The 25,386-nt window shown below is 49.4% G+C and overlaps 1 protein-coding gene across 2 annotated transcripts in view; it reads right to left on the reverse strand.

Moving 5' to 3' along the window:
• Positions 1-23,294, reverse strand: part of grm8a (glutamate receptor, metabotropic 8a) — a 194,987-nt gene extending 171,693 nt beyond the window's left edge. For both annotated transcript variants that reach the window (XM_076030267.1, XM_076030268.1), the window contains exons 1-2: positions 22,234-23,294; positions 17,559-18,381 (exon numbers count right to left, since the gene is read on the reverse strand). In XM_076030267.1, the coding sequence (XP_075886382.1) occupies positions 17,559-18,089 (531 nt within the window). In that variant the 5' untranslated portion in view covers positions 18,090-18,381; positions 22,234-23,294. The remainder of the gene's footprint in view (positions 1-17,558; positions 18,382-22,233) is intronic.
• Positions 23,295-25,386: the final 2,092 nt, after the last annotated feature.

Raw genomic sequence — 25,386 nt, forward strand, 5'->3', positions numbered from 1 at the left:
ACAGAAAGTACGCTTTTTTTTGGGGGGGGGGGGGGGGGTGGATAGCGTTCCTAAAAATGAGTCGCTCATAAGGATCATTTTTATCCCGACTTGACAGCAGCTTGAAGAAGTGTGTGTGTGGGGGGGGGGGCAGGGATTAACAGTCAGCGATAGTTGCAGTACTCCTTTTGACCATGAGGTGCTGCTAGATTATACACGTCTACCCATGCACCTCAACTAAATTAACGCGGCTCACGGCGTCACCTTTAAGGTCTGCGTTCCCCATTGCTGCTTCCCAGAAGAGGAATAACGCCTGCAGACTGCAGAATGACGCCCAACGATGCATTCGTATCGTCAGCTTGTTTTTCCTCGCGGGAAATTTACCGACAAAAATAAATAAATCCCTTTTTTTTTTTTTTTTTTTTTCTAAACGTCTGGCGGAGACTCTGAGGTTTCAAACTCCTTCCTCCGTTGCAACACAACAGTAACACTGTCGACCATGTGATTGCACGCGCACGGCGTGCTTGTCTGTGTGTGCGTGCGTGGCTCCCAACTCATTTTGCCATGCACAGGCCTTGGCAGGTGTCCAGATCCACTTGGACGGGACTCAGTGAGAGAAGGCGAGGACTCGTGTTGTCTCACCGCTTTAAATCCCCTCTGAGGCGGCGGCGGCGGCGGCGGCGGCGGCGGCGGCGGCGCGCTCCGAGACCTTTTATGTGTTGTTGCAAAGCCAGTTCCCCCGTTTTTATGGAGTCAGAGCCACGAGCCGCGGCGAGCGAGCGAGCGCCCCCCCCCCCGGTGGCTCCTTAAAACGGCACCGCCAACAGGTGCCGCAGTCCGGGAGCGGCCACGAGTGGGGAGCCGCCGGGGACCGAGCGCGCAGCAAATGAGATAAAGATATACATCTCTGTCGTGTTGTGTGTAAATGTGACTATGAGGAGACAATTATGCTAATTTCCCCCACAATTATGCAGATGCGACTCTCATTTGCATTAGCACGATTTTAACTTATACTCAGCACACGCTAATCGCTCCATCTGCTCCACCGGAGCAGGAAACGGGAGCAAATTCAACATTTTGCGGGGAAAGTTTGTTTTCACTTCACACTTCAACCCCTTTCAATTGATACGATTTTTGTCCTTTCCAACCTCCTCAGCGCACCGAAGCCAGAGGATGAAGCCTTTCCCTGTGTCAAGAACTCACCGGAGCCACATGCTCGACCGGTGAACAGCCAATGAAAATGCTGGAAGCAGGTTAATTGGAGTTCCTGTGGCCCTGCAGTGTGGCAGACAGAACCTTGACAGACGTTTTGGTTGTGGCTATTTGAAAACTTTTCCGGGTCAGACTTATCATGACGGATCTGAGCAAAATTCAGACTTGTGAAATTGCAGCAGAAGGTAACCATGTCTAATAATCCCAACGCAGCAAAAGTATTACCCGATCGAGATGAGATTAAAAAGTGAAATTAACTAATTTAACACACTGTAGCTGCGTTGATCGGGGGCTAACGAATCTTGGGGAGGAGACGCAGGTGTGTTTGCAGAGTAATTCTTTCATCTCCTGGCTAAACAACCGAGACATTCAAAAAGTAAACATGCCCGTGCTTTTTGGTTCACTCGGTTAGACACGCCCCCTGCTGTAAAATAAAGTCAGTTGCGCGCGACGACGCGATGAAAACGATTTCTCATTAAAATTTTATCTGCTGGCCGTAAAAAAAAAAAAAAAAGCGTCTAAATGAGAAGAAACCCAGGCTCCGGATCCGTCCGACTTCGTGTTTTTTTTTTTTTTTCTTGAAACTGAGTGCTCGGCGGTGCTGCGACGTGTACTTTCCGCTCCGAGGTATCGAAGCAGAAGCTCGGGAGGAGCTACGTAGTGCGGCACGCAACACGGCGGGGGTGGGGGGTGGGGGGGCCCGGAATCCCGGAGGAGGTCACGTGACTGAAGAAAATCCATCAAGCAGCGACGTATCGAACCGGCCGCTGAGCCTCCGAGGGCTCCGGTCACACCCAAGACCACAGTCTGAAGTGGTTTTTTTGCTTTCTTAATGGTCATTTCTCACCCTGCTTTTGTCCTTTAAGCAACACGTTCCCAGCTCTGGTGACCTACATACGTCTCGCCACCGTGTTTCGGGGCTATAAGTCAAATTTGTGCTTTTCGAGTCCTTTCGTTGTTCCGCCGTCGTCGCGCCGGCGCCGCCTTCCATTTCTCCTTGCGCCTGGGACTCGGGGAAAAAAATCAATTTTTACTGCTTCTGAGCGGAGGAGCCACGGCGAACAGGTGTGCAGTCAGTTCAGTTTTCTTCTTTGCCTTTGGAGGTTTTTTGTTTTTTTTTACGGGGGTGAGGGGGTGGGGGGGTACCTGTGACGTTAAAACGTGACTTTCAGCTCAGTGAAATGCGCACATTCACAGCGTTGGACAAGTATAAACTATCTTCCTGTCCCTTACTGCATACTCCCGATTGCCTTCCTGGCTAAAAAGGACTGTGACCGCCCGGTCAAACTGAGCCGCTTCACTATTATTTGCTATTATTTTTCACCTGCGGGCCTGAGATGACACGTCTGTCGTCACGCACAGGCTGAAACGAAAACACGTGGAGTATCCGTAATCCTCCTCAGCGGCGGGGTGCGAGTCTCACGGCGGGAGCCGATTCCTCGCAGGGACGAATTAAGCCAATTATCAGCGGGTTTGTTCGCAACTTGGACGGAGTGGAAAGAAGAGGGGCTTATACAGTACGTGCCTGGGGGACATAATGTGCGATAACGGAGGGGGAAGTTAGGAGTTTGTAGGATCCTCATGGTTTCATTTTCCTTTGCCGCTGCGTGGCTGAATGTAGGACAGAGCGCAGTTTAGCTCGGCTGTTGGCAGGATGGAGTTGCTGAAGCCAGAGTTGCCAACCGCTTTTTTTTTTTTCTTTAAAAAAAAAAAAAAAAAAGAAAAATCAATTCACAAACATGACTTGGGTACAAGCCACATCAGCAGCCGTCACCGTGGGAACTCCTTTTACTTATTAAGTTTCGCTCTAATGCGAATTCAAATGAAAAACATCAAGCCGGCGAGCGTGTTTTCTCACCGCCGGCTGATTTTTTTCCTTCCCGCAGTCGCCAACAGTCGCAGGACGTTGAAAGAAGCAAGAGGGTATTTATTAGCCTTCGGCGCTTCCCTACTATCAAAGCGCTGCACGGCCCATTATAATTAATGACTGGCAGAAGAGTCAGCAATCAGGCCCCTTAAATTTAATTTCAATGAAATGAGGAGGAGAAGTTTTGTGTTTTTCTTTTCCTTTTTGTTGGAGAGGCTGGCTGTAGCAGAAGCTGTTCCTGCTCCTGCATCCCCCATCGCCCCCCCCCAACCCCCCACCCCGCCCCGCCCCCCCCTCGGTGCTCCCTGACTCGCATCAAAACTCCTCCAAATGTCATCCTAATTACGGCGGACGTCACGCGGAAATATCAAAAAACGCTGCAAAATACCAGGCCCCCGAGGTGTCTCTCATCATGTGACCCCCGTCAGAGCTGTCCGCAACACTCACCGGGCAGAATGCAGAAAGGAAAAAAAAAAAGAAAAACGGTGGCCAAAGATGAACGCTGCCGCCTTTAAAAGCTACGCATTAATGAAAATCTCAGAAAGGGAAAGCAGCATATTAGCCCTCTGTCTACAGCCTCCAGCTAAAAAAAGAAAAGAAAAGGACATAAAATAGGTTGCACACGTTTAGAGAAAAAAAAGCAGAAACAAGAATCAAGACTATCAGTGCCCTTTGTGACATCACAAAAGGCTAGTGTGCACTTCACGGTATAGCACCAGTACTAGTAGTGGTAGCAGTTTATGGGTGCGGGCTCTGATTTAGAAAAAAAAAAAAAAAAAAAAACACACACACACACACACAACCGAAAATGAATCACAGTCTGAGAACTGCCGCGCCTCCGTCAGGTCGCCCGCTTCTTTTAACTTTTAATGTTCTATTTAAAAACACATAGCACAGCGTCCGAAGCCTCTCATTACCAATACATGAGCCGCAGTCGGAGACAAACAGCGCTGGCGGAGAACAAACTGCTAAAGAGGGAATAACGAAGCAAAAAAAAAAAAAAGAAAGAAAGAAAGAAATGGGTGAACTTCGGGACCTGTGGACTTTTAATAATTCAGCAACGAGCAGTCCAACGGCGCAACACAAAACCAGACGTTTGTTCTTTCGCGGCGCCGTGAAGAGAAAAGAAAAGCGAAGAGGACAAGAGGCCGCCTCGTTAAACGGCAGAGACGGGGAAGGAGAGCGGTGAGAGGTTAAACCCGCTTCTCAACCGCAAAAAAAAAAAAAAAAAAAAGCTTGCAGCTCTGTGTTTAAAAGCGGCGGACGCGTCCCCTCTCGTGCATTAGCAGCGGGGCGCCGGCACCGTTGACGTCGCTCCATCGATGGGAAGCTGCATCGCGTCGGGGCGCGGCTAATTGCGCCACCCGCTAGCTTAATGTGTCTTCCCATACAATGCGCTCGCAGCAGTTTAGGAACTTCCAGCTTGTCTCCTATTTCCCAGACCGATGCATTTAACTCGCCTTGGATTTTGAAAAAAAAAAATTAAAAAAAGGTGGGGCGAGGGGAGGGAGGAAGTAATTAAGAGGAAGAGCCCAGTCACAGATCGGCCCCATTATCCCACCGTCAGCATGTCGGCTAACTGCTAATGCGCTCCAGCGAGGAGGGAGCGCGTTTCGGGCGGTGACGCTAATCAATAGGCCCCTTTCTCTGTGCCGCCGCCACCACCACCACTACTCCTCCCTCCAGGACTGCAAACAGACATGAACGCACGCACCCCCGAATTTTAATTAATTAATTATTTTTTATTTTAAAAAGGGCTAATAAATAATGGGGAAAACACCAAGGCGGGAGGCGGCGGCGACGAATAAAGTCGATGGAAACTGAGGAGAGCAGGTCGATCCTTCAAGGGGGGGTGGCATAGGAGACAGGGGAGGGAGGCAGTGAAGGAGGGGGGCGGGGGGGGAGGGGTGATGAAATAACGAGACAGAAAGGGAAGAAGCCCTGGAGAGGAGGAGGAGGAGGAGGAGGAGGAGGGGCGGAGGAAGAGGGCGACGAAGGGACGCAGGAGCCGAAGTTAAATCCAGAGTGGATGGAGATAAAGACAGGGGTGGGGGTGCTGGCGGCGGGGCTGGCGGGGGAGCTGGTGGGGGGGGGGGGGGGGGGGGGGTGAGAGGTCGCACTCTCCTCTAGCCGAACTGCGATCACCCAAAAACACACACGTCTCGTCGTCCCTCGCCGCCGCCGCCACCGCCACCGCCATCGGCCCGCCTCCTTTATCCAGCGGCTTTTTGCTGCGCCACCTCCCTGCCGAAATCCCTCCCCGAGTTTCCCCCACGTCTCTTTTCTCACACTCGTCGGCGATGCATAATTCAAGGCCGGAGGGGGGGGCCCGGCGTGGCGACGGGGCGTGGCCATTAAAAATGCATGGGGCCGCCGGGGCGAGGCCGTTTAAGCAGTGCCGGCCATGCAGGAGGAGGAGGAAGAGGAGGAGGAAGAGGAGAGGAGGAGGGACGGAGGGGAGAGATATACAGTAAGGCGGTGAGGCAAAGACACAGCAGACGGAAGGACGAAGGGCGGCAGGACGGGGGGGGGTGTAACTTTGAGAGTAGACACACCCGGCAGAGTCGGCTGCACCTCGACGAACTCGCAACTTTCAGGGTTTAACTTGTCGACCCCGCGACCCGACACGCTGGAGGAGCCGCCGGATCAACTCGAGGATCCGTCTGGCGGAGAGCCCTAGTGGCCATGCCTGGGACTGCAACCAGAAAATCAATGACGCCCTTCCCAACACGGGCGGCTCTACACTTTCTTGTTTAACGCCATGACTGCCTTGCTGTGCAGTCCCTCGACTCAGCAGACAGGGGGCAGCGTTGAGAGAGCGGTCAAGTCGTTCTCCCACGTATGGAAATTCTGCTTTTCCAGGTTGAAAGTATTGGTATCAGCATTGGCATCGATATCAATGACACCGACTCCGTCACCACTCGGTGTGGAACTGGTAAAAAGATTTTGCCGTATGCGACACAAGCGCCCCCAGTTCTGCTTCCCGAGCGGAAAATAAAGAAATAACAGAGTCGCCTCTCTCCGCCCCTGACCTTCAGCTCAGCGGAGGGTAATTGGGGTAAAAAATTGGAAGTACTGCTCTCACTCCGCCGGCTCCCCCGATCTCCCCTCGCGGTCGCGCACACTAATGCTGCCCAATCAGACTCCGGGGGGAAAAAAAAATTTATAGAAATAAATAATAGAGGAAAAAAAATACGAGCCCAACGCCGACACAAAGCCGTGAACTCATTTCCCGTTTTTTTATTCCCCATCAATCAATAAATCAATTCTAATCGCCAGGCTTTGGTAAACAGAGACACTGGGGGATGCCTGATGTAAAGTGTGCGTGTGTGCGTGTGTGTGTGTGTGTGTGTGTGCGCGCATGTGAGTGTGTGTCATAATTTGTGTGCGCGCGAATGAGACAGTGTCATATCTAGCGTGTCATGTTCTATATAAATCTTCAAAGGAGGACATCTATTTTAAACACTCGCAAACAAGTGCCTTTGCCCCCCTGCCGCCCCACCAACCATACATATACACACACACACACACACACACACACACACACTCCCCACATCCCCATCCTTCGTCTAATGTTCTTTCCATGTCTTGCCTCGCCTTTTAATTCATAAATAATATCCGCCCTCTATTAAGGCGGCCGGATGAAGTCTGTGTGGACGAGGAGGGTCGGCCTGAGCAGAAGAGGAGCAATAGGGAGGAGGAAGAGGAGGAGGATAAATGCCAAACTTCTTTTTTTTATTATTCTAGTGTGGGGGGGCGAGGGGGGGGGGGGTCTTCCCTCTCATCTGGCAACACCCCCTCCAGCTGCTCTTTTCTTTTCTTTCCCCTCCTGACAATTCTTTTACCGCCATCTTATTTATCGCCCTTTACGGCGCCGCTCTCTTTTTTTTTTTTTTACACGTCCCATCATTTTTTTACAGCTCTCATCCCTCCTCTTATGGGGGGATGTAAACGTTGGGGGAAAAAAATGGGGACGATGACGGGAGGGAGATAAAGACGGTGATGAGAGAGAGAAGAAAAACAATCCCAAAATCTCCCGCTGTGCACGTCCGGCGCTTTTCGCAGGTCCCGTTGGGGGGGGGGGGCACTTGTATTCCAGCAGGCGGGGTTGAGAAACCGTACATGAGTGACCTAACAGCCAATTGCCCGCTTTCAAATGGCCAATCGGCCAATCACGTGACAGCGGCTCTTCCTTTGTCCCTCCTACTTTGGCCCACAGTCATCAGAGGAGCGTCGCACACGAGAGCCGGGCCTCCGACTCTTCCTCGCTCAAACCTCCCCAGGTCTTCAGCGCTGGAGAGATGTAGGACGCCTCTAATGAGCTCTTTCTCTTCTCCTTCCCCCTTTCGAAATATTAAAAATGCATTTTAATGCGGGATATTCTCTCTGCCACTCCCGCCTCCAACCCCTCTATGCCTTCCTGTTGAATCGCGGCCCTCGCCCCAGTTAAAAAGCTGAAGAAACTGGAGAATCAAGAAGAATTTTTTTTGGGGGGGGGGGGGGGGGGGGGTTCGTGCAGTCGCTCGTAATGAAATCCTTTTTATTTTCATGTTTAAGAAAAGAGCTAGGGACAGGCACAAAGTTCTCGTTCTGCCACTTTGCAGCCATCAGGGGTCGTGAACTGATTGGATCTTTGGGTTATTTTCCGCCAGGGCGATTGATCGCACCGGCGCGTTTATTGTTTTTTTCCATTTATGGCAGCAGACGCAGGGCGGGAGGACAGCTGTTCGGCAGCGAAGGCCCAATTTCCTGTCAACCCGATCATAACAAACCCCTCCCAACATTTTCCAGCAGAAACCAAACTAGACAACTTTGTTTGAGGTTGATCGGTTTTTCTACGGTGGCCCAGAGGGGTCAGAGTGCTCAAACTGAACCTTCAGCAAATCTGTTCAACAGTGTTTTGTTGCCTGCCACTTTAATTATGAAGGAATGATGTGGGATGCATCGATACCAGTACCGAGTATCAGTACCGATACCGATCCTCTACTCGTAAAATATAATGCCGATACCAAGGCACCAATTTAGTTGTATCTGTATGTGTGACAGTGGCGGTCCTGTCACTATGCCTCCAATAGATCATGTGCCCTGGCTACTTGGCCAAGGGGATATGTCTTTGGCCGAATGGTTAAGCGTGCATTACCCGGGAGTCTGGGGTTCGAAGCCCGCCCGGGCCCTCTGCGCCTTGCCACATTCAGATATGACCATTTTGTTAAATTTGTGTTTGTACTGCAGTGAAACTTGTGACAGTCATCCCATGTTCTAGACAAACATGCTGAGGAATGTTGTGCAAAAAACATTGAAATGTTGTGTAAAAGTAATTCTATCATGTGTCCAGTCCTTATTAAGTACTCAGTATCTGTATCAATGAGTATTGGTATGCAAGGACCCGAACTCTACTTGTTCTAAAGTTGCATCGGTGCATCCTCACTAATGAGGATATGATATGATGATATTTAGCAGTGAACAAAAACAAGCTGCTGCAGACAGAGAAGATTTTCACATCAATGTTTTCCAAGTTAGTCCGAGCCTGCGTGACCTTTTCAGGCTACCGACGCTACGCCGGGCACCTTCTATACTCATTTTCATCCTGCCCCGACATTCTACACCTGTACAGCTGCGCATCTCCATCCCTGTGTGAATGGGACTGACCCAGTTCTTTTTCAATGCCTCACCGGGGAGGCCTGACGGCTTTCAGCTCGAGGTTTGCAGGTCTAAAAGTAAGCCACAGGAACAGGCGCAACCTTTATCCGATTGCCAAAGAAACCTGATTTGAAGTCCCCCCCCCCCCAAAAAAAAAACCTGTTTGATGTCGGCGCTGCAAACGTGTCACTTGAAATTCGTAGATAAGGAGGAGGATGTCCTTCTGACTTCAGCTTCCAATCTCTCTCTCTCGTCTGTCTTGTTTTCAATGATATCAACTGATATCAACGAAGCCAGGGAGCAACTTCTGCTAGCTAACAAGACAAAGGAAAAAACAGGAAGTCGTTTTCACGATAGAAAAAGAACAAAGAACGATGACTGAGGGTTTTCTCAGCGGACAACGATATTGTTTTACTCCCGACGGACTTTCCATGGACCGATAACAAACGGCATCTATGAGCTCTTTACTTGACGGAGACCTGAGATATATCCAAAGGACTCCGACTACCATTTCCCCCATCTGACAGCCAATCAAATTGGTAGAATATTACCAAGACAAACTGAACACATATTCTTTTTCCACTGTGATTTCCCAGTCCATCTGCATAGGAGTGCCCCAACTTTTGATTTACATCTCGTCTCAACCCTCTAAATGAGTCGTTCCAATTGGTTTCGCCCCCTCGATGCGACAGAGGCCGACGCAGCGTTTCATCTCATGGAAACCCCTTTCTGCTCGGCGACCTCAGGCCCCCGAATCAGATTTTTTTTCACTCCCTGTCGGCTCCATTTACATCAGACGAGAGAATCCATTACAACCGCAATCATTTCAAACGCACGTAAGAGACAGTGGCCAAAATGTGCGAGCTGTAAAACATTTCACAACAGGGGGCGGGAAAAAAAAAAGGGGGGTGGGGGGGGGGGGTTGTTGAATTACAACCGAAACCTCTGCAAGCCGCAGCAATCACGCGTTGGAGACACGGCGGCCAGCTTGGTTTACTCTCAGGACGGGAGTTTAAGAAAAACAAGAAAAGCCTGTTATTTGTTATTTCAATCAATCAACTTTTATTTGTAAAGCGCTCAATCACATCCAAAGGCGTCTCGGTTTGCACTTTACGTAATCGAAGAGAGAACCAACAAATCCCCTCAGTGTGTTATTTACTTTCATTTTTTTTTCTTTTAATTCCTCGCCGTTGTCACAGCAGCAGCAGCAGCAGCAGCAGTAACGTGCTCGGGGAGAGCAGAGACGTCCGGGGATGTGCTATGGGCGAATGAGAAATTGCCGCGGTTGCCAATCTGCATACAAATAAGAACATAGAAACATGTCCGCAAAAGCGCGCGTGCCGCATACTAAAGGGAGCCGCCGATGCTATCAGCCCTTAACGTCGTCGCCCGCAGAGATCAGAGGCGGAGCAAGCGTACCGAGACAAAACAAAACAAAACAAACCACCAGATGCCGTGTGCTCACTGGCCGATCTCTGGTTGTGGCGTCGTGCGACTCGGCGAACCCCGGTAAGGAGTGAAAACATTAAAAACGTAATCAGTCGGCTCAGTGTTTAGAGCGGAAATTTAACCCAGGAGACAGGCGGTTGGTGGCCAGACCCAAAGCCCTGACCCCTGACCCCGATTTTCAGTGCGCCGCCCACTTTGTTTTTAACAAGCCTGCCAAGGTGAGGCGTTCGAGCGAAGAGGAAGAGCGAGAGGAAGAGGAGGGATAGAATCTCTGTCGTCCGTTAGGCCAAAGACAGACTCGCTGTCTGCTACTATCTTTTCCCCTCCAACAAACAAACAAACAAACAAACGCCTATCTGATTCACCTCCCCCAAAACACACACACACACCCACCCACCCACACACACACATACACACTCACACACGCTCATGGTCAAGTGGACAGCCAATGAATCCACACATTAACACGCTCAGCACTTCCATTTAGCATGTTCCTAACGACCTCTTGTTTCCAATCAGAGAACTCCATTAAACTTTAAATTACTTTCCTTCAGTATTCCGTCAGCACGCCCCCCCCGCCCCCCCCCCCCCCCCCCGCCCCCCAGCCAAGTCAACAAACACGCCTCGGCCACTGTACGTGTGCACGTGACAGCAGACAGCAGCAGTCAACACACAAACGTGCTTATTATGCATCCAGAGAATGTCCTCTGGAACTTAAATTTACACATATATAGATATAGATGCGTGTTCACTGGCTATCGATTTCTGTAGTTTTCGTATAATTGGGGGGAAAAAGGGGCATCTTGAAGAGAGAGAAGAAAAATAGAAATAAAGCAGATTTGCGCCAGAGGGCCCTTGGAGGAATCGAACTCCAGAGAAGTGAGCTTGAAATGTAGCCTGTATACAAACCTTTTTTCCCAAAGGGATTCCAAGTGCTAATACGCTAACCATGCTAGTCATGTGACGTTGGCAACAATATAAAGTTTTGTTTCCTTGTTCAAACATCTCCACACGCAGGGCCTGAATCAAAGACACAACAACAGTAAATGTGAAGTGTTTGAATATAATTTGCAACAGAAACACAAGCGAGACAAAACCTTCACACGTTGGACACTTTGCGACGCATACATTAAAAAGCCCTTGACTGCAAGTTTGCTGCAGGAGCATTTATCTTTTCACACACACACACACACACACACACACACACACACACACACACACACACACACACACACCATCTTTTTAGATAATATTCAGGCTGACGGTGCCAATTTTTTTAAAACACATTTTACTTGGGAAAGAAAGGACAAGAAAATCTGCCCCTCCAACTATTTCTCTGCCTGTCATGTTTCTTTTTTCAACCCAAGTTAAGGAGAGAGTCACGCTCGGCTGACGACAAATCCAATTTGGCCCTCATGTTTACGCACGGCTTCCATAAAGGAATCATCTCTGGGCAGCACAAGACAAATAAAAGCGATACATAATTTCAAGGGGACAATTAGGTCTCCCTTCATTAACCGTTCACTCATTAAGCCTGTGCGAGCGGAGGTTGAACGGTCCTGCGACTGTGACTGCGCATTCTGAACCCTCACAACTCCCCCGGCTGCAGTTTGGGCGACGTTAGAGTCCAAGACGAGTCCGAGACACCCCGATGAGCTTCTCTGCCTCTCCGCTCGCTGCTTGGTTTAGCTTCATTATCGTCACTTGGCTAATGCTAAGTGCCTCAAATAAACCAATGAAGAAGAAGGCGGTCGAGGTGAGGGGCTACCGTGTGTCTTCACATACTGTATGTATAAAACGTTTGGCCAAAAAGACATCAATATAAATCAATAAAGAACAGAATTTTAGAAATAAATAAATAAATATTGCCCCTCCCCACTCCACCAGGGGGCACCCTGCGCAATTGCATAGGTCGTGCATGCCAATGGTCGTATCCACTTGAAAGTCGATTCATAGGTGACCGGACTTCCTTCCTGGTCCTTCAAAGACATTTCGGCCGTTCATGCAGCTCTGAGGTCTTGGACTCTTGGGAGTCCGAGCAGGTTACCTCACCTGAACGAGGGACAACGCCGACTCCAAAATAACACAGGAAGACGTCCAGAATGCTGACCCAGAGGAGAAAAGAAGAACTGCCGCTGGCTTTGTCAGAAGGCGGCAGCACAGACAAAGTGCCGTAACGCGGCAGTGAGAAGGAAAAGAATATCGCTCCTTCCTCCGCCGTTCGTTCCGCTGCTTGTTAAAGCTGCCGCCCGCTGTTCTCTCCTCGCCCCCTCGCCTCCAAATGTCCCCGTCACACTCCTTCCCCCTCTCTGCCGTCTCCCGCTAATTCAGCCCGGCAGGATTAGAGACAAAACACGGGGCCGCGCTACGGCCCCCGACCTTGAGAACAATGACGAAACTGTGGGGCGAATTGTGTGCCTGAATTGAGAAAAAAATAAATAAAATAAAATAAAAGCAAACACGTTTCCCCCGTTAATTGAGTTTCAGCGTAGCCGTCGTCCCGTCGGCGAGGCCCCCCCCCCCCCGACGCCAGAGCTGATTTGTAATGCAGCAGGTGACGCCGGGCCTGAAAAGGAGAGCGGAGAACGTTCAACAAACACACACAAGTGTGCGTTCGCTCGCTTGTCTTTTTTTTTTTCTTTCGCGAGACAGCGTTTTATTTGAATAAAACCGCACGCTCCGTTCTCGGCGCTCCGTGTGCGTGCATACAGCCGACACAAGTGTTTTCTAATAAAAAAAAGCAAACACTGGTGCTGTAAAAAATGAAGGGGGAAAAAGGGGTGGGGGAAAAAAATCCAGCTCAGACACCTGGGAGACGGAGTCGGCGTTACTTGGGAAAGCAATCACGGCTGCGGATGAATTTTATCTGCGGCATCGCGCGGCGCTGCGGCGGCTAATTCCCCCAACGCAGTGCGGAAGGGAAGCCGCGGGGACGAGATCGAGGGAGATGGCGTGACTTTTCCTCCGCACTCACGTGCCTGGAACGCACGCGGGTCCGGAGGAAGCCGTCGAGGCCGACGGTTCCTCCAAAATCTGCTGAGCCCCAGGTGGTTTTGATGTCGCTTCTCCCTCCTCGCCTGTGAGGGGCGCTGCGTCAGGAATTAACGAAGGAACGATGGCGAAACCCTGGCTCGCCTGTCAGTTAAAACGAGGAAAGACTAATGGAAGAGATAAAGATTTGATTTTCCTTTTTTTCTCTGGTGATAAGGTGTGTGTGCGCGTGTGCGTGTGTGTGTGTGTGTGTGTGTGTGTGTGTGTGTGTGCACGCGTTGTGTGTCTGACAAAGCATCAAGTGGAATTAAGTGGAGCCGACACTGAATGAAATCAGAGGTGGAGACACGGCACTCTCCTCAACTCCCCCCGGGGGAAAATCATTCAATTTGCTCTCCGCGGGGTGGAGAGGTAGGGTGACGGGTGGGGGTTCTACCACCTATCAATTGATGAATTGAATTTCATTTTTGCCGCACCCAGCAACGCAGCGTGCGGCCATTCTTTTTTCACTTTGTCGTACGATGAAGACTTCCCGTTTTCCTAGTTTTCCTCATCATCATCTGCAACGTGACGACGCCCCACGATTCATGAGGGTTGAGCCGCCGCGGGCTTTCCCTCCCACCTCCCCCCCGCCTCCTCCACCCCCCCCCTCCTTACTTAACCCCCCCCCCCGACGTAGTTTATTTGCCGTCAATGTGTTTTTATGTTTTAATAGCGGGTAAAGGCCGGGCGCTGGTCTGGCTCCAGGCTGGTTTGAGAGGTGACTGAGAGTGTATCCAGACCCTGGCCCGATCCATACCGCCAGTGGTAATTACCAGCCGAGCGCAAAAACCCAATCAATAGCCACGAACAGAGCTGTTACCTTTGAGGATGAGTGGCTGCGGGAAGGGGGAAAGGAGAGAGAGAATAAGGCCAGATATGAAAGAGGAATCAATGCACGGCTGCTGTTTTATCTTCTTGAGAGGAGCAGCTGACTGGAAACAAGGGCGGATTAGCGGTGGGTGGCTCGGGATGGCGGGGGTGTCGCAGTTTCAGGGCCTTGGGTGCGCCACGGCGAGGAATCCAAAAGATTCACCGCCAAGGAAGTTAGGAACTACTTAGAAAATTGAATTAAATAGAAAGATTTCAAAATTGATTTTTTTTTTTTTTTTCCCCACACAATCCAAACCCCCAAGTTAAGAAGAAAACCTTTCGATTTTTCCTCCAAAAGGTTTTTTTGTACCTTTTTCTTAACTTTTTTTTAGTTAAGTATAAACCTTTTGTTTTTTCTTAACTTGACATTCAACACGGCGCAATAAACATTTCAAACTAAATTTCAGCTCTTCAAGGTTAAGTGTGTAATGTTTGGACATTTCCAGAAGAAACAGTGACATCAAGTGGTTCCAGTTTTGAGTGCTTTTTCACTCACCCTCCTTCTCCCGAGCTTGCCAGTGGACAACAGTGGTCTGCGCACGCAACTTGGATACCTCGTCCACCTTCTTCTTCATTGGTTTGATTACGGACGCGAGCGTTCACGAAACCCGGTCAAGGGGGCTGGATTGTCCACACCGGTCTTCCTTAGAAATACGGTGGTGCAAGATGGCAGCTAACTGGGAGCAAGACCATTGCTATGTGTATATTCTCGTACATTTCTAAGAACTGTTCTATGGGTAGGAAAACCAAATGACTTTTATTGTACTGTGAGTATACACTTTTATGAATGTATTTGTGGGCAGCATATTTAGCTTTTACCAATATAGAAGTTGCAAATCAGGCCAAATTTCACACGCTAAAGATGTTAAAACAGCTCTAGGTAACTTTTGGACCATAAAATTATGATTCCAAACTCAGTGAAGCGGTACATAATCGATTAATAGGATCAATGGTGCCGCCTTGGCAGCGAGGGGGGGGGGGGTCGTGCCAGCTGTAACTGCACTGCGTAACTTTCAAGTGCGACCCGACACGCCGGACGAACCACTATACGGCAACGTCACACATTTATTCAGAGGCAGTCTTACATACTACTATTACAAATACATAAGATTATAAAATGACGGAATGGAATCCAAAAAGTAACAAAGTAATAAAAGTGTTGAACGTTTGCTACGACGTTATTGTCAATGTCTGTTTCGCATTTCCTATCGGTGCTTTTCCTGAACACATACGAGCGCTCCAGCTGGGCCACTACTTGTATTTTCCCACATCAATAAGCTAGCGCTGCAGCGTGTTTACTTGGTCACTTCGCCAATTCCACCGAAAGTTACCGAGAGCTGCTTTGAACCTGCTACAGTCTTCCGAAGGACATCGAAACACCCGACTGGACTGGTCGCATCCAGAACTGAGCCGCCCGTACGCCAGGAACGACTGCGCCGCTATCTCAACAAAAAAAAAAGGAACATGGAACATGGAAACGCTCCAAAAAGTTTGATCCAGTCCGACTCTCTTTCAGCGGCGGCGTGTTTTCCTTGACCCCCGCCGCTTTCCGCTCTTTCAAAAGACGTTAAAATCTTGTCTCTCATCTCATCGATGCCTCAGCTGGGTTTTCCCTCGCGAGGATTAGCACAAGTTTCATCTTATTATATCTCAGGCTGCGCTTGTGTGTCTCCGTGTGTGCGTGTCATCCCCGGGTGCTGCACTCCGCATCGTCGCCGCAGAGCAGAAGCAGAAGCAGAAGCGTTTGGAGATAATCTTCAAAAGCAGAAAAAAAAGAAGAAAAAAAAAACGTTTGCCAGGCAGCAGTGCAACTTTTTTTGGTCCGCCGCCGCCACCGCCGCTGCCGCTGCTGCCGCTGCTGCCGCTGCTGTTGTAGTCGTCGGCATTTCTCTGCGACTGTGGAGGGAGAGGTACACACACACATACGCAAACTCACACTCCGTGCGCTCGTATTTGGAGGGGAAGGAGGGTGGGGGGGGAAACAATGTGTGTTTTCTTGAGGATTTGGACGCCGCGTTTATCACACAATCTGTTGTTTGGATCTCTTTTGTCTGCCTCCAGATTAGAAAGACTCTCGCTCTCCGTCTATCACAGCCGTATTTTGCTCTTTTTTTCTCTCTCTCTGAGCGCCTTCGCATTGAGTGGGTGAATAGCTGCGACTGCCACTGTCAGATTAGCCCATTTTAACAGACATATGTTTAGCCCAGCATGTTTGTGTGTGTGTGTGTGTGTGTGCGTGTGCGTGTGCGTGTGCGTGTGTGTGTGTGTGAGAGAGAGAGAGAGAGAGAGGGAGAGGACTATTTTCAGGGTGCTGTGCATGCTGCATTATTCATGTACAACTGTGCTGAGAGAGAGATACAGTCTTGTGACATAATACCACTGCCACAGGCCTCTGGTTGGTATCACACACAAACATAAAATGGCATTTACTAAATACTTAAGACTCCAACACACACACACACACACACAAAAAAAATCACGAGCACGCCCACATTTCCCTCCCCAAAAAGAGGGGGGGGAAACAACAACAGCGCACCATTGTACAGCCACATCCACGTGATCTCCTCCCACTCCCACACATACAAAGCACACGCGAGTAAGCAGATGCGCACACAATGCAACACAAATCGTATTAGGCAAATGAGAAGGCGTCAGAGCAGCGCTCCGTTCAGGTGCCGCTGCTGTGACGGATCTCGCTGTAAATCACATCGCGAGTCGGTTGTCGTCGCCGTCGTCACTTAATGTGCAAATCTCCCATTGAAAGCGTGAGCCGCTTGTTAACAAGTTTGTTTTAAAAAAAAAAAAAACACACGGAGATTCCTCCACCGCTCACCCGTATGGATTTTTCCGCCCGCCGCCGGGGGGGCTCTCGTTCTCGCTGGGGGAAGAGAGCGTGGGACGATGGAGGAGATGCGCAATGCCACGGGTTCATGTTTGCTAATCATTTCATCAGCTCCTCGTGGCGAACGACAAAAACACACCTCAAGGGGAAGCCAGCCTCCTCCGTCTCCGTCGACAGAGGCTCAACAGTGACAAGGAGAAGAAATACCGTGCACATGCACGGCTGCAGTGGAAAGGGACAGTCAATTATATCCACGCATGTTGCACACAACATGTGAAGCGTCTGCCTCCGCGCAACCCACGCACACCGGAATAAGAGCGTTGGGCTGACAGATTTCAGTGGTAATTGCTAGCCGTGTTCCAACCACTAGCTAGTGATAAAACAAGGTAATGCGGCAAATGCGCGCTCAAACACACGCAGACAGAGATGGACAGCTCTTCCTTGTGGGCATCACTTGGACAAATCTTGACACATTCCCTCTCTCAAAAACACACACATACACACACACACACACACACGTCTAAACAGGAGGGATTAAAAAAAATGAAAGTTTACCGCCGTCCTTCCTTCAGGAAGAGGCGGTGAGGCTGCCACTGCTCAAAACTCCCGCAAGCTTGGGCATCGTCTGTGAACCTCATCTCGGGCAGTGACGATAAGCAATCCTACCTTGAACAAGCGCAGGATGTTGGCCACCATGATGGACACGGAGCTGGCGGCGGCTCCAATCACCCCGACAATTTTATCCGGCTTGGTGAAGATCGGCGGGTCTCCGTTGGCACAACGCACGTCCGAGCCGTCCCTCTCGATCAAGGCTTGCACAAATGTCAGTGATTGCTCCAAAGCGTACGTGTCCCTGGAGCAAGTGTCCAAGATCCGGGCACCCAGCGTGATGTTAGGCAGCAGCTCGGGGTCCTTGTTGATCAGGTCGATGGCAAACATCATGGCCTCCAGACGGTGGATGCCCTTCTCCTTCTTCAGTTCCCCGCAGGGCGTGCCGCGGTCCCCTCGGGAGTGCACGGGGAATAATCCACCCAGGATGATGTCCCCGTCCAGTCGGATTGAATGGGCGTACTCGGGTGCCGCCTGGGGATCGACCGGGATCCTTTGAGGGGAGGTGATGGGGAGAAGCCAAGTGTAGGAAGTAGCCACAAACAGGAACACGACAGAGGAGGATTGTGGGTTCCACTGTTGCTCCATGATCGAGGAATTTAGGGTCGAACAAGTGGTCTTCGACCGCAAGGGACAACTGGATCGGCGGGTATTCCAAAACCTTGGATGTCTCTAGAATAAATTCTTCAAACAGTGCCTTTCTATTGGTCAAAAAGGCAGGGGGAAAGGGCCCCAGGAGTGGAGCTAGCCAAACCCCGCGAGTGACTCATATTCCAGAAGGGGCAAGCGCGACGGAGTAGAGCTGAAGAGTCGACACTTGGCGGCAAACGTCTGCGGAGTTTGGGAGCCTGTAATCCCCCAGTCACATCTTCTGTGGAGCCTGCGGGAGAGGGACAGAGAGAGGATGTCTGAGCACCAGTGTGATATGAATATCGGGCCACTGCAAGTGTGCTTGTGTGTGTGTTTTATCTGCGCGTGCAGTCCACCTGGCCAACATGTGTAAGCCACTCGCGACAGAAACGCAGCCAGGCATACCCGAGCGAAAACGCACACCTCCACGGGTATAATCCTCTGCGGCAGTACCCTGTCAGGATTTTGCAAGCTGCATTCCCTAATTGAAAACACCGAGTCTGCCAGTTTGTAATCACCTCTCTGTGCACGCACAAAACGCCCACATTCAAGGGGGCTCATCTTGGGCATATCGATGAGCGGAGCAGCTGTTCACATGGCAGTGGGGAGGGCGGGAAGCTTGGCAAGCCCCGCGTGGTGATTCATAAAGGGAGGTGTGGTGCATGCTACCTGCTTCCATTGGAGGGAGGAAAGCAAGTGGTGGGGAGAGAGGCAGGCGGGCAAAGATGGAGCCGAGGGAGGACGGACAGACAGACAGACAGACAGACAGACGGTGCAAGGAAAGCAAGATGGCGTTGAAAAGGCAGAGCACAGTGCCCCGGAGCTAAAGCGTTGCATCATTCAGGGCAACCTGCTGTTGCCGCTGCGTCTAAATGAACAGGTTACATCCAGTACACACACACGACACGCTCATCCTCGCGGCAGCAGTGACAGGTCGACACGCTGACATGGCACTGAACGCCGTTCCCGTTGCGGCAACAAGCAGAGCGTTAGCGCCAAAGGGAGCTGAAGAGTTGCCCCGCAGTTGCTCGCACTGACAACGTCTTTCTGCGCTGCGGCAGCCATTAAAGGTAAAGAAGGTGGTCAGACCGAGGATCGAGTCCCTCTGAACTTATAGTTGATGTTCCTTTTACTCCAAAGTCTGAGACGTGAAGCAATTACGCTGGGGATTACATCGCACTCGGCAACGAGAGCCATTCAAGGCAAAGTGGTCAATTTTGGTTTATTAACGGAGCAATTTCCCCGCATTCAGGCCATCGTTGTGAAACTAGATCCTTTATTATAGATGTCCCCTTTACCTAAAAACACATCAGCATTGCTATTGAGGTGGCCTTTTTCCAATGATTTTGCTAATTAGCCCGCGGGGTTCTTGCAGTCACTTTTCTTTCCTTATTAATGACACTGACCGACCAACAGAAACAAACTTCTGGTGAGTATCTAGTTGGTGGGAACTTTCCTCAACATCTCACATGAAATTAGCCAAGCCTAGCATAAGGCTAGGCTAATGACAACAGCCAAAGATTTTTTTTTTTTCTCATTTTGATTTGAAGGAAGAATTGGTTGTAAACTTGTAAATGCATTCATGGACACTTTCATGTGGCTTTTATTTATAAAACCCAGATTTAAAATATTGAACACGTCGCTAATTCATAGATACGAGCCAGAAAATTACCATTTTAATTCTTAGTCTCTCTGTACATCTTAGTGTGTTTGTACCATCTTGTACTTGAGACCCTACGCGCTCCTCTGATATTAATAAAGCCCCAATCGACATGAAACATGGGATCCTGTTAGCAGATCAGAAATCTAACACTCCAACCGACCCCTGATCCAACAGTCCGCCCATACAAGAAGATGACTGGGCCTCAAGACTGCAAAGTATGAAGTACCCCGTTGCCCTCAAGGTGAAGCAACGCTTGGAGCACATCACAGAGAGGCTCTCTTGTTGAATCCATTTATAATTCGATTGTGTCCCAATTAATTCATCTGTTCAGTTTCTCTCTACTCTAAATGGAATTAGGTCAAAGCCACTCGTACGCACAGCGGCCCTCGCCATGATTAAGAACTGCAGCTTTATATAGGTGAGCAAGCATCCTGTGATATTGTTTATTCGACATTTTTTTTGTGTTTTTTGCCGCGTATTCAGGCACCACTTGGCACAGAGAGCCATCCGGTCATTAATATTCCCTGCTGACACGGCTCCTCTTTAACTCCTGTCATCAGAACGAAAAACTCCACAGCAGATCGCAAAGGTTCCCAAAAATAGAGACGCCCCACCCTCTCATCTGCCAACATGGACCTGACCTATAAAGGACATCTTCAACCCAAGAGGGCAGAGCGTTCATGGTTTAAAAAAATTGTTCCATTAGTGCAAGATGTAAGTACATGCAGACGTCCCACGAGAGGAAGCAAAAATAATAAGATCAGGGCTATGTGAGTGAACTGAGGCTCCGAGGCTATTAAACGTTTCATGAGTCATTGAGAATCGTATTTTTGCTCTGGATGAGGAGCCGCATCGTCTCTATGTATAAATAACCGTGCGAGTCAGCTGCGAGCGCACCTGATCCGGCACTGTCACTTAGCGAAAGGTCTTCAGAATTTATTGGTGCATACCATCCAGAATGTAACACAGCGGCCCTTAGCCCACATTCCTTTGAAAGAAGCCATTGACACAGCACACCCGCTCGGCCTTGTGTAGGAGGACTTTAGAACGTTGGTCGCCTGCCTGGTGCCCCTTTTGTGCAAACGCCCCCTTGTTTGGCTACCCTCTACTCCCCTGCCTTGCATCTTCCGCCTTCTTTAATCCCCCTTGCGTGCCTACATAGATGAGACAGGAGTGAGCTCGCTTCTTCTAGCCAGGCAAGGCGTGCTGATGCAAAGTCTCTTGGCTGTAAAGCCAAGGGGTGATCTCGCAAGAGGGTGCTGGGCAGGCAACCGGAGCCGTTTGTAATCCCGGCTAGCAGGACGCTCTATGCTGAAAGTCGATGAATGGCAGAGCTGGCGGTGAAACTACAATTTTGAGTTATTCTATAAGTGCTCCTTTATATGCACTCATTAATCAAACATAGCAAGTAGACCCACTATTAAGCATATTTAAATGTCTTGCTTTTCAAAAAAAGGTCACCAAATCGAGAACTCTCTGAGTCGTGACGGTTGGCGGCTATAAAACGACAAGGGTGGAACCCTCTGGCAACTCATCATCCAATCCAATTCCCACCTAGAGCTGCCCACTCCGTTGCACTACTCCAGAGTTCCCTGGTCCCTTTCCTTTACACACCACCATCCTTGGCACTCTTTTCCCACACCTGCACCCCCTACTTTCTCAGCTCACCTCCGCCACACTAACACGCACACACGCGCACACACACACACACACACACACACACACAAGCTCTCTGCCATCCTCCTGCAGGCCTCCTCAGGGGAGCAGGCTGCTCTTTTCACAGAGAGCGCGACAGCTCCTCTGCCACCTACACCACCCTCCTCCTCTACCTTCTCCTCAGAAAAGGTGTTCTTCCCATTCAGCCACCGTGGTGCATCTCTCTCTTCATTCATCCTTCAATTTTCTCTCTCTCTCTCTCTCTCTCTCACTCTCTCTCTCGCCCTGGCTCTCTAGCAGATCCCTCGACCGTCTCCAACACTATCCAGCTGCACTCTGCCCGGGATTTTGGCAAGCGCAACGCTCAATGCACGACACCCCAGATCGCAAGTGGCACAGCCGTATACGTCGACGACACATCACACTGGATTTTGGATGATATGGCACATCAAAAACATTCTTTGGGGGGGACAAAAGTGTGAAATCCCCAGCACACATTCAGACAAAAGAATAACCTCATTTCTCCAACAAAAAGAATCCTCTGATTCAGCCCCAATGCATCAAAGGTTCAGAGAACAGGCGAGTCTGCCAGATCAAAGTGTGCACGGGGTGTGTGTGCTCGCCTTGTCTCCGTGCAGCAGAGCTGGAAGTCTGACTGCACCCCCCCAATTAAAGACGGAGATGTCCTCGAGAAGAACAACTTGAGCTTATTTGAAATATTTGAGTGGGGGTGGGGGCTGAGGGGGATCCATAACACAATAATTAGTCACTAATGACACATACCTCCTTCCGTGATGCTGGGGGGGGGGGGGGAGACACCTGCACGTCTAAACCAACTATTGCCCTGATTCCGCGTGAACTGAAGAGATGATGAGTAGAAAAATTACATGAAAAGAAAAAAAAAAAAAAGAGGTGATAATTCCAGGTGAAGCGGAGACAAGTCACTGCTCGAAATCCTTCGGAGGAACGCCAGGCGACAACGACAGAGGAGGCGAGGAGGGTTCAGTCAAACTGCAGGAGAAGCACGAGATACTCCCCGCAAAATCAAATTCATCCCACGGACGGTGCGTAAAAAAAAAAAAAGACGGGGTGAGACGCACCGTCCCCAGCCTCCCGATCCGCCTCGGGGTGTAACTTCCTTGCGTAGCTCAGCAGTTTTAAATCACACCCAGAAAAATAAAAACATGAAAAAAATAAATCCCGGCATGAGAGTTTTCCTTCAATATTTCTCCACCTTTCCGCAAAAAAACCGAACGTTTTTTTTTTCTTTTTTTTTCCCTCCTGAAGACGTCCAAAAGGTGCAGGCTATGAATGAAGGTTCGATTCTCTTCGGGCTGCGTAACGGAATCCAGCGGTGGAGGATGACCAGTAAATAAAAAAAAATACAATAATGCAATTATTAGGCGCGCACTTGTTTGAGGTGGCAGCAGAAGGGGCGTAAAGGCTGCCTGCAATGAAGTCAACAGTCGCGAATGAGTCTCAGACGCGGGGAGAGAGGAGGGAGAGATGATGCGGGGACGCAGCGGAGGAATTCATGCGTGGAATCCGTCAGTCGTGATCAATAACGTCGGCGAAGCCCACCTGATCCCCCGCCCGGAGCTTCACGCACGTTGCGCATTTTCACCCCCTCGTTTCGGTGGGCTTTGCGTAAAAAAAAATAAATAAATAAATAAAATAAAAAAATCAATGAATAAAAATACAATAAAATAAAGGACAGAAGTCAGGAGCACTCGTGCCCAAGGGATGCGCGCGCTCCGCTCCTCTCCCCTCCGCCTCACGTTTGCGCAAAGGGGAGAAACTCCACGGCAGAACGACGCACTCCCCCCCAACACACGACGCGCGCAGCCGCCTCGCCCCCCCCCCCCCTCCTCTCCCCGCGTTCCAATCATTGTCGACTAATTGCGCCACTGTCACCCGCCAGACTCCTCTCATTCAATCAAGTTTATTTCTAGTCGATGGGATCGATTCCCTGCGCAGCGGAGCGCCACGATTTGGGTTTTGCAACACATTATTATTGAGTCGTCACAATATGCTCAAGCCGGTGGTCTCGCGCAAACTTCCATTAAAACAAAACAAAAAAAAAAACAGATAGCGTGTTTGAACGGCGTCCGTCCTGTCATAGAAGAATGGATGTGATTCCTTAAAGGTGAGCGGGAATCGGCGTAAAGGGTTAAACCATTGATCGGGCGCAACATCTGCGCTGTGACGGTGATTTGACTGGAGAGCGCGAGCGAGCAGAAGGTGACACAAACACAAACACACGCACGGCTGCTCGGTGGTGTGACGAAGTCGAGCACGACGCCAAATTTAGCGGCTCGGCCCCGGTAAAAAAAAAAAAAAAAAAAAAAAAGAAGCGGTGCAATGCCGCCATCTCGTGGCCAACATTGTACAACTGCAACCAGGTGAAAGCAGCGAGTGGAAGTTGAGCTTTGGTGTCGTTGTCGTTCAAGCTTGTTGAAATGGCAATAAAGAAGCGCTCAGAAACGTGAACATTGGGGTTATATAAAACCAAAGTATCCAGAAATCACGAACTGACGACTTTGACGATTTTCTTGCCGATATTCAATAAACATTCACTTCACACTCACACAGCTTTTCGTCACTGAGCAATTAATCAAATTGCAGAAAAGAAAGCTTACCTGAAGGACGAAGAGGCCACCTTTGAAGTCCAAAATGTGGACGTTCTGGTGTTGTTCAGATGTTTTTGTTTGTTTGTTTGTTTTTGTTTTTTTAGCTGAAGCTAATTAGGGACAACAGCAACATCAACAATATATCCTAACCTTCATCAAAAGGTGGGTGGAGCCATTACCAAAGGTAACAATATAGGCCACAATATTGTTTGAGAGCAGTAAATTCATTGGGGGGGGGATATCTTTACCACAACTGTATGATTGAGAACTTATATAGAACATTGAACATTTATTACGTCTGAGTTCAGTTTAGTGATTGAGATGTGAAAAAAAAGGATAATAAGTGAAAAAAGGTGGTGGGGGGGAGACAAATGTTTATGAAAAAGGTTACCTGCATCTCTGTCCTGTTCCACTTCTGAGGAAGCAACGAAACAAACGCCCCACAAAACTCACACACCAGTCGTTGTTTTAATTTATTTATTAAACGGTTGGTTTTGAAACATTCGTGTCACAGCTGTAACGCTCCTCTACTTCTTCTCGGGTTCTCTAGCAGGTGAGATTAATAACTTCACTTAACGGATGGGGGGGGGGATTACAAGATTAAAAAAAAAAAAGGGCAACAGAACAGAACACAAAACAAAAAAATCCAGGAGCTCCTCGAGCTTTGATTACTTCTCTCTCTCCCTGTCACAATGAAAAGAAGGTCTCCGCACGGAACCCAGATGCAGGAGGAAAGGAACAGAACTAACCGCAAAACAAGGAAACGCTCGCGTCGGTGTTAAACGGTAACAGCTCGCCAGACGTCGCTCGAAGCATTTGGTCAACCAACAAATAAGTACGAGTCAATAATAACTATTCTGACTAATAGAACTATGATCCTTGGATCCATATATACATGTTCTTCAATACCTTTTTTTTTTTTTTTAGCAGTAGAACATCTCGCTTACAAAAATAAAGTTTGGTCTTCTTTCCTGTTTGTTTGTGTGTTTGTTTGTTTTGTCCTGGTTTTGATCCATTTGATGGCTTTCTGTTCAAACGTTAAGACATATCTACATTTGGTCTTCCTCCGTCCTTCAGTGTTTTTAAATAGACTACCTCTGGGTAACACAGCCGCCATAATAGTAACAATAATAAAAAAAAAAAAAAATTGTTGTTGTTGTTGTTGAAAAATAGTTTGAGTGCAGGGCGGGACACAAAACTGAAAAATATCCAACCGCTCGAAAGCGAAGACGAGCGAGCAGCTGGCGCCAAGCGGCTGCACCCGCTGCCCAAATGTTTTCCTGCACACCTGCCCGGCCGTCACGCC

Source organism: Nelusetta ayraudi, unplaced genomic scaffold (genome assembly GCF_046127955.1).
Source record: "Nelusetta ayraudi isolate G7.1 ecotype Tasmania unplaced genomic scaffold, CSIRO-AGI_Nayr_v1 ptg000027l, whole genome shotgun sequence".
Lineage (NCBI taxonomy): Eukaryota > Metazoa > Chordata > Actinopteri > Tetraodontiformes > Monacanthidae > Nelusetta > Nelusetta ayraudi.